Source organism: Pimephales promelas, chromosome 8 (genome assembly GCF_988280905.1).
Source record: "Pimephales promelas chromosome 8, fPimPro1.hap1.1, whole genome shotgun sequence".
Lineage (NCBI taxonomy): Eukaryota > Metazoa > Chordata > Actinopteri > Cypriniformes > Leuciscidae > Pimephales > Pimephales promelas.
The window spans coordinates 21414440-21430607 of record NC_142776.1 but is presented as its reverse complement, the minus strand read 5'-3'; the positions used below and the strand labels follow the sequence as shown (position 1 = coordinate 21430607).

Sequence of the window (16168 nt, the reverse complement as noted above, 5' to 3'; positions counted from 1 at the left end):
TGTGTGTGTGTGTGTGTGTATATATATATATATATATATATATATATATATATACACACACAAATATATAATAAATAAAATACATATATACACATATTATATAAACACTATTTTTTTAATCGATTAACCTCAAATTAATTTGATGGCACTAGTTTCATGGTTGTTATTTCAGCTTTTTTTTTGTCATCAATATTAGTTTTTCTTTCAGTACCAAGTACCTACTACTGGAATGCTGGTGTAGTGACAACCCCATCTCAAACTAGATGGTCTGGTGGTGGTATCACAATCCTACCTGAGTGTGTCCCTAAAACGCTGCTGTCAGTAGAAGTCTGACCCGGTCCGGCCCCAGCAGGAGGCAGCGCAGCCCTAGGAAACTGCTGAGAGCTCATCTTCTGTGTATTAGCTGTGAGGAAAGTTAAGCAAGTTTAATATCTTACTGTATTAAGTGCAAATAAAAATATCACAAATCGAAAAGAACTAGACAAACAGTGTCCTTTTAGACTAGAGCAGATGTGAAATCCTGCTTCTTAAGGGCCACTACTGTACAACAGAGTTTACTTCAAACTATACTTCAACCTGCCAGTACTTTTCAAGCAATCTGAAAGACCTAACGTTAGATGAGATCATTATGGTACGTCTAACGTTAATTACGGCTGGATCTAACGCACGAGGGACGCCTCATTCAACAACAGAGAGTTCAGGATGGAACATGTTGTGTTGTTGACACAGACCAGGAATTACTTGCAAAGAAAACACATTAACGAATTAAATAAACAACAAACTACGATCGATGCGATACAACAAATTACTCTCCATTCGCTCTAATTGATAAAAAAAATATCCATCAATACTGAGGGACTTTTAATATTCTTCTTCAATTTATACCGTGATAAACACTAGCTGATTTCGAAACCTGTCACTTTTGGTGCTTTAATGTTTACTTCACGAAACTAAACCGGTTACGGATGTAAATCATACAACCAGTCGTCAAACCATGATAACATAGTAAATGTTATAGATCAAAACAGAGGCGCTATTTTTCTCTGTTCCATTGCTGGTTGACAAAAGCTTATTTGAATCTGTTTATGAAGTGCAGTTTATATATCAGGGTTATTGCATGATAAGAAATATGTACATGTACTACAAACATAAATAGAAACTATAAAAATATACGGAAAAAAAAATCATAAAACACATTGCAAATACTACCGTGTCTCTGAAGCTATTCCCACTCCATAGTGTGAACACTGCATCAACCAAAAAGCACGAAATGGCGGACCGGCGCAAAGGATTTCAAAATAAAATCCCATGCGAACTGCATCAGTGTTCACGTATGTTTATGTTTTTTTTTTCTTTGATTTTGCTTCTCTACTTTTTTTCTTATTTTTTTCGTCTCTGTTTATTATTTGACTGTAAATACGCAATTTTTGCCAGTTTATGTGTGCTTGTGGCCTTAAGATCACGAAATAATACATGTAAATAAATATATAAATAATTATATGCGATTATTTAAAATAAATAATTAAATACATTCACTTATCAATGCAAAAATGATAAAACAAAAAAGTTTAGAGAAATGCAAAATTAGGCATATTAAAAGAAATGCATAACTGAAAGTTGATTTTGAATTCTATAGGCTATTTAAAATTTTCAATCTCCACTTATTAATTTGTTTCATTAATTCTCAATCTCTTTTTAGCATATGGGCTATATCAAAGTTTTTTTTATTATTATTGAGAAATAAAGCAAATAAACAAATCAATAACGTCAAATCTTATTACAAACTTACAGTGCTCATTCTAGATAAAAAAATATTAATAAATAAATAATCTTAAAAGAACAAAAGAACATGGTGGCATCTTATGGCAAAAATGACAATTACATATTCAAAGAAATAAAATTAAAAGGGCAATTATTCAATAAGATTGTATACAAAAGATTAAAGAAGCAAGTTTATAGCATTCTTGTTATTAAAGAGTTAGGCTATAAAAAAGCTGCTCTGGCTGGGCAGTTACGAGGGTTAAATCTGACTGATTACTACTCACCCACTACTTTTAATAACCTTTCAATCAATAAGTAGCCTAGAGGCTTCAATCACTTTTTTGCAGGTGAAATACTGTGTAATGGTTGTATTGAGCCTTTTAGCGGTATTTTAATAAGCAAAAAGTAGTGGGTGAGAGTATCAGTCAGATTTAACCCTCATGAATGGTAACACATTTCAGGGCAGAAATAACCTTTCAATCAATAAGTAGAGGCTTCAATCACATTTTGGCAGGTGAAATACTGCATTATTATGGTTGTATTGGCCCTTTACAGGTATTTTAATAGGTCAAAAGTAGGGGGAGAGCGGGGTTGGTTGACACACTTTTCACTCTCTGTCATATTTCTCAGCCATGCTATATGTTAAAATAGTCTAACCAGTAACAACTGAAAGGTTAAGATCTCAGCTACTCAACAGATATATTTAATGTTAATAAATTATTCCTAAAAATGTCTTATTCATCATTAAAGTGATGTTGTGCACCTGTGCCAACCAGCCCCACTATGGGGGTTAGTTGGCACATGCAATGGGGTTGGTTGGCACAGATGCAATAGTTACAAAGAATGAGGTGACAAATATAAAAAGAACTTGACCATTTTATTCAAACCAGATGCAGAATAACATTCAACAGCATTTCTGCCGATTTTTAACCAAACCAAAAACAAATACAGTTTGTAAAGTATACGGGTGCTGGTCGTATAATTAGAATATCATCAAAAAGTTTATTTATTTCAGTAATTCCATTCAAAAAATTACATTTGAATATTAAATTTATTCATTACACACAGACTGATATATTTCAAGTGTTCATTCCTTTTAATTTTGATGATTATAACTGACAACTAATGAAACCCCCAAAATCAGTATCTCAGAATATTTGAATATTGTGAAAAGGTTCAATATTGAAGACACCTGGTGCCACTCTAATCAGCAAATTAACTCAAAACACCTGCAAAGGCCTCTAAATGGTCTCTCTCAGTCTAATTCTGTAGCCTACACCAGACCCAACAATGCAGAAGAGCTGAAGGCCACTATCAGAGCAACCGGGGCTCTCATAACACCTGTGCAGTGCCACAGACTGATTGACTCCACGCCACATTGCTGCAGTAATTCAGGCAAAAGGAGCCCCAACTAAGTATTGAGTGCTGTTGAACCTTTTCATGTTGATACTTTTCAGTTGGCCAACATTTCTAAATATCTTCTTCTTTTTTTTTTTGTATTGGTCTCAATAATATTCTAATTTTCTGGGATACTGAATTTGGGATTGTCATGAGTTGTCAGTTTTAATCATCACAATTAAAGGAAATAAAAATTTAAATATATCAGTCTGTGTGTAGCCTAATGAATGAATATAATATCCAAGTTTCACTTTTTGAATGGAATTACTAAAATAAATCAACTTTTTGATGATATTATAATTATATGACCATATTTATAAATATACAACATATAATAGTATTATTATAATATTTATATATTTATATATATTTATATGTATATATGTTATGTTTTAACATATGTAAAATGCATAAATTAATACATTTATAACCAATTGGCTATAATGACATATGTGCCAACCAACCCCCAAATCAGTGTGTCAACCAACCCCACCCATATTAGGACACACCTCTTTACTGAAATTATGTTAGCCACCTAGCATCACTCATCAGAGACTTTTAAATTTCATATCAAAATATAGCTGATCCTATCTATATCAACTGGAATCCTTACATTTTATATTATCTCTATCCATCATAGTTCTAAAATGTATTTAGTGGGGAGAAGGTTTTTTTTGTTTTAACACAGTAAAATAGAAAAGTTATCCTCACCTGAACAGTTAGTGAAAGTTCAATGATTTTAGTAAATGGGTGTGTTCAGGTCAAGAGGGCAGTCATTTTAATGTCAGATTTTTGTGGCAGCACCCTCTGGTGTACTAGAATTGAACCGTGTGCCAACCAACCCTCGACCCAACCAGCCCCGCTCTCCCCCTGGGTGATGTTTAAATCCACATAAAAGCAACTGCATTCGTAAAGAGAATGGGCGATACACGCTGCGCGCGCTCCCGCGGCCGGCCATATTTTCGGCGGACCATCACTTTTCGCCACGACACCTGTCGTGCGTCTGTGGAGGGAAGTCCACTTTGCACGGATGCAAAATAATAAATGATACATGCGTCGATGTACAAAGTCAATTGCGCTGGGTGCAAGGCCGGGGCCCACAATGTGAAATACACTTTGCTAGGACTGTCAGAGATTGTTCTTATAAATCGTGAGAGGAGTCGATCTCACCTGCCAAGATAGACTCTCCGAAGACCACATCCTGAATGAGAAGAGAACACGCAAATAACTTGAAATTATAAATCATAAAGACAAATAAAACATGTTGCAGACATGACATTCTTGGGAAAATATTTTAATAGCCTACCCCAATAGTGACTTCACGCTGCATATAGATATTCCTGCACAGCAGCATATAGATTATAGTTATGCAGCATCAGCTATATGGAAAAAACACACACAATAAAATCATATTTTTTTCAGACAAGGATGCAGAAATATCCTGAAAAAGTTGCAAAGATGCAACCCCTTGGGTGGGGGTGGGTAGTCAGAAGAAGAAATTGATTTAGTAGTCTAATTAAATTTAGAAAAATTTCATGATTCCACTGCCTTGTTGTGAGAAATACATTCTACAGGGCATTTCAAAGAATCCTAAAACATATGGTAAAACATGATGAATCAATTGCAAGTGTCATAAACTTTATAGTTTAGCTGCAGTGTAGCCAGATTTGGGACCTATTTCAGGCCCTATTGTTTTTATAATTTTATAGCCTATCTTTGAAAAAGTGTCTTTATTCTCTCCACTAGATGGCATACCTAAACTGAATTTGGAAGACTAACCTAATCAGGACTTCATCAACGCTAAATCTAAACAACAAACATCAAGTTCCCTAGATCTATATGCTATAAAAAATTATGTCAGTAGGCCTACATATCAGGACTATCAACAGTTAAAATCCTGGAAAAGGAATCAGTGCAGATAGCAATACAATCCTTAAAATTTACAAGATGTGCAGCTATTTTTTTATATATATATTTTAAATAAAGTATTCCAACAAAAAGCGGCTGTGGTGTGTCTAAAACATCAAGAGGGTTCTGTTGAACGTTTTTAAAAATGGATTAAATGTAATTGCTCAGTACTGTATTGACCCCTTCATACAGGATGTTGAAATTGTTAGCTGGGGCCTCATTTATAACCGTTGCGTACGCACAAAACAGGCCCTGAAAGAGGCGTAGGGGGAAAGCGGGGCACAACGTAACATTTACATTTAAGCCTACATTTAAATTAAGTCATTTAGCAGATGCTTTTATCCAAAGCAACTTACATCTGAGGACTAAATCAAACAAGTCATCGTTAAGAGGCAACAACAACACGAGAAGTGCTCAAAATACAAAGTTCAATCATTACTCAGAGTAGTATAAACCAGGCAAGTTTTTTTTTTCTTTTTATATTAAGTGCTCACGGAAGAGATGAGTTTTCAGTTGTCTTTTGAATGCTGTCAGGGATTCTGCATTCCAGATGATGATAGGTAGATCGTTCCACCAGCATGGAACTGTGAATGAGAATATTCTAGAGAGTGATTTTGTGGCTTTTTGTGATGGTACCACAAGCCGTCGCCGCTCATTGATCGATCATAGGCTTCTGGTCGGGATGTAGACTCGATGGAGCGAGTGAAAACAAGAGGGAGCTGAGCCAGTGGTCAATCTGTAAACAAGTGTTAACACCTTGAACTTGATGCGAGCAGTGAGTGGCAGCCAGTGCAGAGAGATGAACAGAGGAGTGATGTGGGCCCTTTTGGGCTCGTTGAAGACAAGACGAGCAGCAGCATTCTGGATTATTTGTAGAGGTTTATTTGAACATGATGGAAATCCAGCCAGAAGAGCATTGTAGTAATCAAGCCTAGAAAAATGCCTGGACAAGAAGCTGTGTCGCCTGCTCAGTTAGGAAAGGCCTGATCTTCCTGATGTTGTGCATTGCAAACCTGCATGATCAAACTGTCTTTGTAATATGGTCTGAGAAGGTCAGCTGGTCATCAAAGATTACTCCAAGTTTTCTGACCGACCTTGATGGGGTGATTGAGGAAGAATCAAGCTGGATAGTGAAGTCGTGCTGTAGAGACGGATTGGCAGGGTGGACGAGAAGTTCAGTCTTAGCCAGGTTGAGCTGCAGGTGATGTTCCTTCATCCATGCCGAGATGTCCGCCAGACAGCTTGAGATACGTGCAGCTACTGTGGGATCATCTGGTTGAAATGAGAGGTAGATCTGGGTGTCATCAGCATAGCAATTGTAAGAGAATCCATGTGCCTGTATGATGGGACGAAACACTTTTTGACTTTGTACTTTTTTCTTGATTTACCCTGCAAGAATGGAAGTGAAATGTGACAACATGCCCCACATTGTAACATGTCAGGGGCACATTGTAAAATCACCATATTACACCTTAAAATGCTATCTGATCTAATCAAAAAATATACACATCAAACCAAAGTATTTTCCTAATAAAATACAAATAAATACAAAACTATGTTTTACTTATATAAACATTTATATTAAATATGCCATTCTCATTAATGGAGTTAAACACTTAAACTAGGCTACATGAAATCATTACTGAGAAGTTACAAAAAAAAAGTGTATTCAATATATAGAAATAGACCTATGGATGCAAATGCAATGCAATGCAACACTTTTACTCTGGCATGCTGTGTTTTAATGTTTTAACTGATAGCTAATAGCAGATTGTCTGAGAAAATTGTTACGTGCAAATAATGAACAACAAGGTCTATCTGTTTCCATTAAAAATATAAATCAACTAAAAATACTATTTGGCCAGTGGAAAAGATTGAGAAAAACTTTCTATGGCATGTATTCAACGCTATTTGATTTATTTATTCAAAAACAAGGCAAGGATGGGCTAAAAAAATATATGTTTGTTATAATGCGATGGCACATCCATATTTCATATTTTCCTAACGTCTTGTACCGTTAAACATGGTATCACGTGGATGAATAATCATATGCAAATGATATGCAGATGAGGATATGCATAGTAAAACTAGGCGTAGTAATCTCCATATATGGTTATTTCGGGGAGGAGACGCATGTGCGCATTCTTTCGTTGACTGGCATTTATAAAGCGAAATTTGCGCAGGTTCCGGTACAAACGGTTTTATAAGTCTGAATTTTTTTGGGGGGGGGCTTTCGGGCACACGTACACTTTTAGTAAGGATCCTATGCACAGTTTTATAAATGAGGCCCCAGGTCTCTCACACCAAAGGCATGTGTCTTATCCACTGCGCTGTCACCACACCCCTAAAACCTTTAAAGAACGTTAGCGAAGGTTTTGGGAACGCTCTCTTTTAGAAGTAAAAACACCTATAACTTGCAGGGAATGTTTTGGAAAGCTCTCTTTAAAATATACTGTAAAATAAAACCTAAAAATAGCCCGCAGGGAACATTCTGGAAAGGTTTTCTTTGGGTTATAAATGAAAACCTAAAAATAACCTGCAGGGAACTTTCTCAATTAAAAAAACTGGACATTTTTAATGTTTAAAAAGCATTACGAAATAATGTTTTCCTAACCCAATGGGAATGTTGGCAAAACGTTCTGACAACTTATTTTTGTTAGCTGGATTAATGTTTAATGGTTGCCTGGAGACGCTGGATGGTTGGTGTAAAGATGGCATGGAATGGAGTTCAGTCGCAGAGTTGTGAGTGATAGAAAGACAGTGAAAGAATTTAGTTCAGAATTAGAAGAATTGCCTTTACAGAATGTAAATTCAAAGTCCTGATTGATTAGTGAAATGCATTGGGTTCAATCCCAGCTAACAAAGAACCCAACAAACACAGAACTTTCCCCCTAATGCTCCCATATGGTTCCCATTTGGTTGTTTTGGGAACCAAATAAGAACGTTCCAGGAATGTTCTTTAGGTTCTTTTTTATAACCTAAAGAGAACTTTCAAGATCTTTCCCTTTATTTTTAAATCCCGTTCCCTGCAAGTTTTTTTTATAACCTTATAGAGAGCGTTCCCATAACGTTCACTAACGTTCTTTAAAAGTTAAATAGTTAGACAAAACGTTCCTAAAACATTTTTTAAAAACTGGATGTTTTGAACGTTTAGAAAACATTGAAAGAATTACGTTTTCATAACATTTTCAGAATTATAGAATGGAATGTTCTTCTAACGTCACATAAACAAAGAAAAAAACGTTCTTTAATACTTAAAAAAAGCCCCAGATGATTGAAATGTTCATAAAACATCCAGAGATAACAATTTCTTTATGGGAATGTTATAAAACATTCTAAGAACATATTTTTGTATCTGAGAATGTTGTTCTAAGAACGTTCTCAATAGGATCAACAGTTCGAAGAACTCTTACTGTAATTCTCATCCCAAGACGTCATATAACTGATGTCTTGGGACGTCTTTTGACCATACGTCAACATACGCCTTTTTAGGGTACCCAAACGTCAGTTAGATGACGTTATCGGATCCTAACCCTACCCCAGACCTAAACCTACCCCGTTACCTAACCGGCGTTAAAGGTAAAGCGTCAGTTGTATGACGGCCCGGGATCGTCATGTAACCAACGTTTAAGGGTACCCAAAAAAGGCTGATGTTGACGTCCCAAGACGTCAGTTATATGACTTCTTGGGATGAGACTGTATTAAGAACATCAGTCAAGTACAAATAGCATCACAAGCACGTTCCATGAACACTGTTATAAGAACGTTTATATTCAACATTATGAGAACATCATTTAAGAACAAATAACATCACAAGGACGTTACATGAACGTTGTTCTAAGAACATTTTCACTCAACAATTGCAGTATAGTAAAAGTTGTTATCCCTTCTCAAATGTCCATGCAATAATATCTTGATATATTTGTCTGAGGCTAAAGCAATGCCTCATGTTATTGTCATGTTATTATAGAAAGAGGCGATCAATTCTGCATAAGCAAATGCCCAGGATGAGGTTAGGAGGTACAACAGACTGTTTTAGACCTGAAAAGTCTCAGTGCATGAACAACAATCCCATGGCTTTAGCTTCATGTTACTAGCACATATATGGAGCATTACGTCAGGATACCCAAGATGTTTGGCAACAGCCACTGCTGTGCTCTAGTCAAAAATGTTTTTCCTGATGAGAGCGGGGTTATTTCCATCTGTCAAGTAAGGTGCTTCTCGCATGTTTTGGGTCTATATTTGGATTAATGGAATCTCCTTCTCTTAATCTGAACAATTATATCTTCAAAGTCACTGAGTCGACATTCTATTCAGTGTTTTAGTTGACGCTTTTATTCATGTGCATTTATTACATGGTAAGTCCCCCATGAAGAAACATGACATTAAAGTAAAGGGCACAAAATGCGATCTGATTTAAACCAAGCCACATGACATGCTTCACCTTCTGTTTCTCTTTCTCATTGTGTAATCTCTGGATTTTTCCATGAATGGCTTCACTTTCACAATAAAGCTCCAGCAAAATAGCATAAAAAGGGAGGTGATGGACAGCAGATTTCTTTTGCTCAACTTTTCCTGGCTGTATTTAAGCATCTGTGAATGAACTACTATCTAAGCTCCGACTGGTTTGTTGCTTAATGATTGTCTTTTGCGCAATAGTTGTCTGCATATCAGAAATACAAGATCCAGGACAGTTAAAAAGATAAAAACTCTTGTCTCACTACTGAAACATTCATGATTTCCTTTACCCTGTTTTTGAAGGTATTGCAATGAATTCAATAAATACTTATAAATTGTGGTAAAGGCCTGGAGAGTGCAAAAAAACACAACCTTAAATGTGCACGCATGGGGTCAGGACAGTTGGTTAGGTTATGCATTACACATTATGCAAATTCCCTTATGCAAGAGTAAAATAATTTATTTTGTGACAGGTTTAAAACTTCCACAACTCTGAGATGAAAACACAATGTGTCTGACTTTGGAAAGTATAGCTTTGTTGTTGAGCGCGGTCTTCCTCATGTTTACAATGGGAATAGGTTAAAAATCAATGGCAGAAAAGGAATTATATCACCCGTAGTCTGTTTTATGTGATATTCTGCTTGTTTTATGGTTCTGAGATATATAATTATAGAAGTTGCAGAATATAAGATTGCACATTTGCACATTTATTTCAGTAAGAAGTAAAGCACACTTTGGAAGAAAAGTGTTTTTACTTTGAATGATATGTCAAAAGATGAACTTGAATCATTTAGTTATTTGCTATGTTTGCTTTATTTTGTAATTACTGAATTAATTAAATATCATAATAGGGGTTTATTCTTATTTATTATATTTTTTCTATATAGAAATTAACAGTGAATATTGTTTGAAATCATGAAATTACCTCAAAATATAAAATATTAAATAAAAAAATAGCACATTCATTTCACACACACACACACACACACACACAAAAGCAATGTTACGCGTATTGACTTCAGCCAGTTTTGACCACCAGAATCAAGACAGCAGCACAGCAGTGGGAAAAAAAAAAAATGAAAATAAACATTTCCTAAATTGTTTGGTGTGGGGAGAATTATACCAATTCACATTTGACAGGCCCCAAAACAGGGTGCTTGGATTCTTCTGTTCATGAACTGGTAACAAGACTCATGCGCAAGAAAAAATCATGTTGGCAAGAAAAAACGCATGCCAACATGCATTATGCACTTTAATGTACCACAAAGGTTAAGATGAGAGGGCACTTATAAAAAGCCATTTTTATCCACATTCTCTCTATGCCATGCTCAAACATGAGGCGAGAGCACGTGGACACTGTCCATCCTCACCTGTCAGTGTCTGACCTGGATTGAGCTCTTGTGAAACAGCATAGTGAACATTCCAGCATGCATTACATTGCAGTGCAAGGACCTTATCTGGGTTAACATGGTATGCTGTTACTGGGAAAAATCATCACATGGGGGTAAAACAAACTGTATCTGAACTTGTTTCAATGAAAGCATGGAATTCAGAAGAGTTTCCTTACAAACATGAGAACATTTGAAAACTGATTGCTATTTTAACATTTCATAATACACAGCATGAAAAATAATACAGGTTGCAGACACTTCGCAATGACTAATTCATATTTGCAATGCTGCAACTAGATGCTTTGACCCTTTTGCCAGGTAATTTGAACACTTCATCAGTCTGGCATCCGTCAGGCATGTCTGACCTTCCCGTGGATCTCCTGATGTAAGTCGATGGATGTTCTCTATAGGCTAGAGGCATAATAACAGATCATAATTAGGCTATCTTTAGAAAAGAGTCACGGTGAGATTTGGCCTCATCGAGACTTCCAGCTTACGTAAGTGATCTGGGGCCCCGTTTCAATAAGGAGGTTCAACCAACTCTGAGTTAAAGCTTGAACTCGGAGTTGGCTTACCCTGAGATGGGAAACTCCAAGTTTTCGGTTACAGAACAGCTGAAATGAGTTAGTTCAATCAACTCTGAGTTGACTGACTCTGAGTTAAGCGTGTGCACCACAACTATATAAAAAGCCATTATCAATGGAGCGCAGATATTATGAGTCACCATGGCAACAGCGCCAGACAAAAAGAGGTGTTGGGTGTAATTAATTACCAAGTAATCTAAATATTGTTATTTAATTGAAGGGATTACTCTTCTGTAATTTAAAATAAAATATGATGCATATGATTACATTAAATAGGCTACTGCATACTATAGACCAATTCAGTATACAACAATAGTGGATTTAACATACATTTTAAAAGGTATATTTTTTATGTAACCTTCTCCCTCTATACACCTGATCAATTCAAGAATAATTCATGCAATTGTATATTGTTAATTTGAAAGCATTAAAAGTGCAGTTTCTTGTCTCTCCTCGTATTAATCAAGTGGTTGAGGTTGATATAGGATTTAGTAATATGTAGCCTATAGACCAATACTTTCTAGAGATAGTCATTATTACATTAATCTAACTACACCGTTGAAGATGTCATATGCTTTTAATAATTCATAACTATTTTAGAGTAACTTACTGTTATAATATCAGAAGTGAAACTGGAAGAATGTTATTCAACCTAAAGTAGGCTACTATTACTTTGATAAATTTTTACTTAAGTAAAAGTAAAAATACAAGTCTAAAAATATACTTAAGTAAAAAGTAGTTAAATTAAAACATGAGTAAAAGTTGCTGAGTAACTTGTTTAACAGTGGGGGACTCACAGTATGAGAACCGTCTCAGAAAATATCACGGTTTATTATTAATATAAACTGCAGTCTTAAATTACTGTTATTATTATCATCAGTTAAAATGACAGTTAAATAAATTAAACATTTCTTCAATAAAACATTTGTAATCAACTAACTTCAATAATTGATTATGAATAAGATTAACATCTTATTTTTTATCATTAATAGCTTATTGAATTATGTTTGAAAAATTAATTGAGTTCTATTAAATGTTTTTTATTCCATTTTTTTTAATGATTTAATAGAAATATATTATCAAAAACGGGGGTAATCAAATAAAAGTTTAGCAAACGTTTTAATCCTTTCATTTTTTTGGCAAAGTGCTGCAAAACAGATTTAGTCAATTAAACCATGGACAAACAATATAATTGCTTAAAGAATGTGTAAATACATTTTAGTATTATTGTTGGTGTTTAAACAGCACTTCCTCTTTAAAAAAGGGGAGGAGACCGCAAGAAACTCTGGGTTTACTGAAGAAAACCTGCTCCCGACCAGGTTAGGTTCACAGAGTAAGTTACCATGGTAAATGATAAGTTACCTCTCTTTCAGAAACGGGCTTGACTTACTCTGCTTTCTCGGGTTTGATATACCCCACTTTCTGAAACGGAAAACCCAGAATTTCCCTCATTTCAGGGTTAACATACTCAGAGTTTTCACTTAACCTCCTTTCTGAAACAGGCCCCCGGAAAGGATGCTTTCTGTACACTGAAAATTGCATTACGAGTTTTGTCTTTATCAACCTACCTGTTCAAAAATACATGTAAAATAATTATAAATACAGATTGGATGTGCCATTCAAATTCCTATAAAACATAGTGTCTTCAATGTCAGACTATTTTATGCCCCATGGGTTGATTTTTATTTTAAAAATGTTTTTTTTTTTTTTTTAGTTATAGGCTAGATCTCATTAAGACTTTAATGAGATTTAGCCTATAACTTAGCCAACAGCCTATAAAAAAGTTAAAGGTGCCTTCATCATTTAGCCTACTTTTGCTATGTCTTTTATGTTTACATTTCATTGTTTTACTCTTGTCCAGAACCAAATGTTTGTTTTTCACTATAAAAATTATGCATAAAATAGTTTAAACATCAATAACCTAAATAAAAGGTGAAAGAAATTAACAATTCCTGTATTTATTGTGTGCTATAGATAGATAGATAGATAGATAGATAGATAGATAGATAGATAGATAGATAGATAGATAGATAGATAGATAGATAGATAGATAGATAGATAGATAGATAGATAGATAGATAGATAGATAGATAGATAGATAGATAGATAGATAGATAGATAGATAGACAAAAGACTGGAGTCTTCTATTTTATTTCAGAAATGTTAAAAATGTCACCACAGTCACAGAATACTTTTAAACACAAGAATTGAGGTGTGGTGGACATGACACTATGATCGAAATATGCATCTCAAAATGAATCTTATTTGACTATACTATGATATGACAATGTGGATTTTATTGTTTGTCTTTTTTGTTCAAAGTTTCATAATTTGACTGAGTAATTTCACTTACGTGTGTTAAACCTGATGAACATTTTTAAAGCACAACTGACTGCACAGAGACTTACCTCACCTTAATACACCTCACCCTGACTCATAAGATCTGAACTGATCATTGCATAAAACATAATAATCCACCTCAAAACATGTTAGGTGTCAGATTCAGATCTCTACAGGAAGATGATACTTTCGGCACTTCCTGTTACTCCACCTTCAGCACTCAGTTTTCAGATAGTAGAGGTCCATCTGCCTGAAAAGATTATCCTGACTCACAAGTTCCACACCCTCCATTTGTGGAGCCCTTTTGTGCTGTCAGGTTAGTCTGAAGAAGCTAATTGGTTTCAAGGCTTTTTGTTTGTTTGTTGTCTAATCTCTTGAAATTTCTACAGATGAATTTTACACTCTCTTAGTTTCGATTATATAATTGTAATTGTTTTATGATTTTAGGCCTGTGGGTTTATTTAAAGGGACGATGTGTACTTCATGCATTTTATTATTTTAAATCAACATTTTTATTCATAAATATGGTACTCAATAGGGTACAAATACCTCTGCCAATTATTTTAATTACACCGCCGTCGGTGTATGAATGAGTGAGTGAATGGGTGAATGTGAGGCAATATGTAAGCGCTTTGGTGGCCATTGGGTCTGTGAAAGCGCTATATAAATGCAGTCCTTTACCATTTGACTTATCCTCGTAAACGAAGAATGTATTATCTTTATATACATGGGACGGGTAGGTCCACGGAGGCTTCCATGTATTTCCGCCATCTTGAAAAACTTCAATAGCAGCGAGGGACAAAAAGTACTAGGCCAACGCGTTTCCACAGCGCATTTCAATTCAGAGCCAGCATAACGTAAATGAAAGCAGCAGAAGCGGAGGAGCAGAGCAGTGAAAGGCGCTTGTCACTGCCCCGGCAAAAAAAAGTTCAAAATAGATCATAAAAGTGAACGTGACCGGAGGGGATTACAAAAAACGAGTTAATGTCGGGAACCAGGTGTATAGATTTTTTTCATTGTTTGGTTGTCTACTTTATTTTGTAGACAGATAATCATTTATAGTTAAAAGTTGATGATGATATTTAACAATGCACGTATTTCAGAGAATTTAACAAATAAAAAAAGCTATAACTTACTGTAACACACCTGAGTCCTAAGATACAACACTGAAGCCGCTGGATCAATTCTAGGTTCTAAAGGAGTGGGGTGGAAAACATAAAACTCATGATAGAGTCCATACGTTGAATGCGTTAAAGATACTTTACTGTAACACAGCAATATAGACAATTGTTTTGAATCAAATGAAAAAGAAATTAAAAGGGGAAAAAATAACAAAGAGGTGAGTATAATGAAACAATACTTAAATTATATGTATTTTGTAAAATTACTTAATTTCACAAATCTGCCCAGCTGAGTGATTAACCCAATTTGTTAATTATTAGGAATAAATCAACTTCTTTTTCCTCTTATATTAACCTCTTTTTTCCCCCACAGGTAAAAGAAGAAAAACAAATTAGTTGCACTTAAAGCAACACAATCACACCAAACAAACAATGAACCACTAACTAAAATGGAAAAATTGGTAATGTAACTTTGTTTGAGTTCACTTCAGAATATGTAATGCACTTTTTTCAGTTCATGCAATGAATGCAATAAAGTTCAGTTTGTGTGTAATAAAGCTGTGTACTTCCTTTTCTTTATAATACAGTTCAAAGTGTTCAATGGAAAAAGACTCAGATCCAATCCAGTTGAGAAAAATTGAGAAAAGGATAGTAATCCGATCCAAATACAACAATCACTCCTATGCTCTGTCAATGTGTTAAAAGGGGATGCAACAGGTCCCCTGGTTACCGAAAGGAGATGAGGGTTACAATCCGGGTTGGCTCGCCATCTTAGGCCCCGTTTACACGATGGGAAAACGCCGATATTTCTCTCCGTTTTGCCCTCTCATTTACACGGAAACGCCGTTTTTATCACTGAAAACAATTATTTTTAAAAACTCAAAGTGGAGATTTCTGAAAACGCCGGTTGTGTGTTGTCGTGTGAACTGGGAGAAACGGCGTGTCATGCACACGCACACTCCAAGGAAGAGTCTTTGTCCGTTTTTTTTTTCTGGAACATAAAACCTGACCTACATAACAGGTCATAAAAACATCCATACATACAACTAACTCTCAGAAAAACAAAAAACTAAATCAAAGCATAATATTACCAGCACCCAACACAAAATGGCGTGAAACGGCATTTTGTCCTCCCAACATCTTACAATAAATTTTTAACAACATTCACTATAGACAGCGTACATTCAATTTTTGTTGATATAAAACA

The 16168-nt window shown here is 35.2% G+C and overlaps 1 protein-coding gene across 6 annotated transcripts in view; it reads right to left on the bottom strand.

Annotated features, from left to right (window-relative positions):
- The window catches only part of sap130a (Sin3A associated protein 130 a), a 29905-nt gene extending 25556 nt beyond the window's left edge, over nt 1-4349 (bottom strand). For 3 of the 6 annotated variants that reach the window (XM_089134145.1, XM_089134148.1, XM_089134146.1), the window contains exons 1-2: nt 4330-4349; nt 293-403 (exon numbers count right to left, since the gene is read on the bottom strand). In XM_089134145.1, coding sequence (XP_088990271.1) covers nt 293-389 — 97 coding nt within the window. In that variant the 5' untranslated portion in view covers nt 390-403; nt 4330-4349. Of the gene's footprint in view, nt 1-292; nt 404-1209; nt 1332-4329 lie in introns of those variants that run through there. The other 3 variants (XM_039691512.2, XM_039691513.2, XM_089134147.1) reach the window with 1 other exon arrangement.
- Between the last annotated feature and the right edge of the window lie 11819 nt (nt 4350-16168).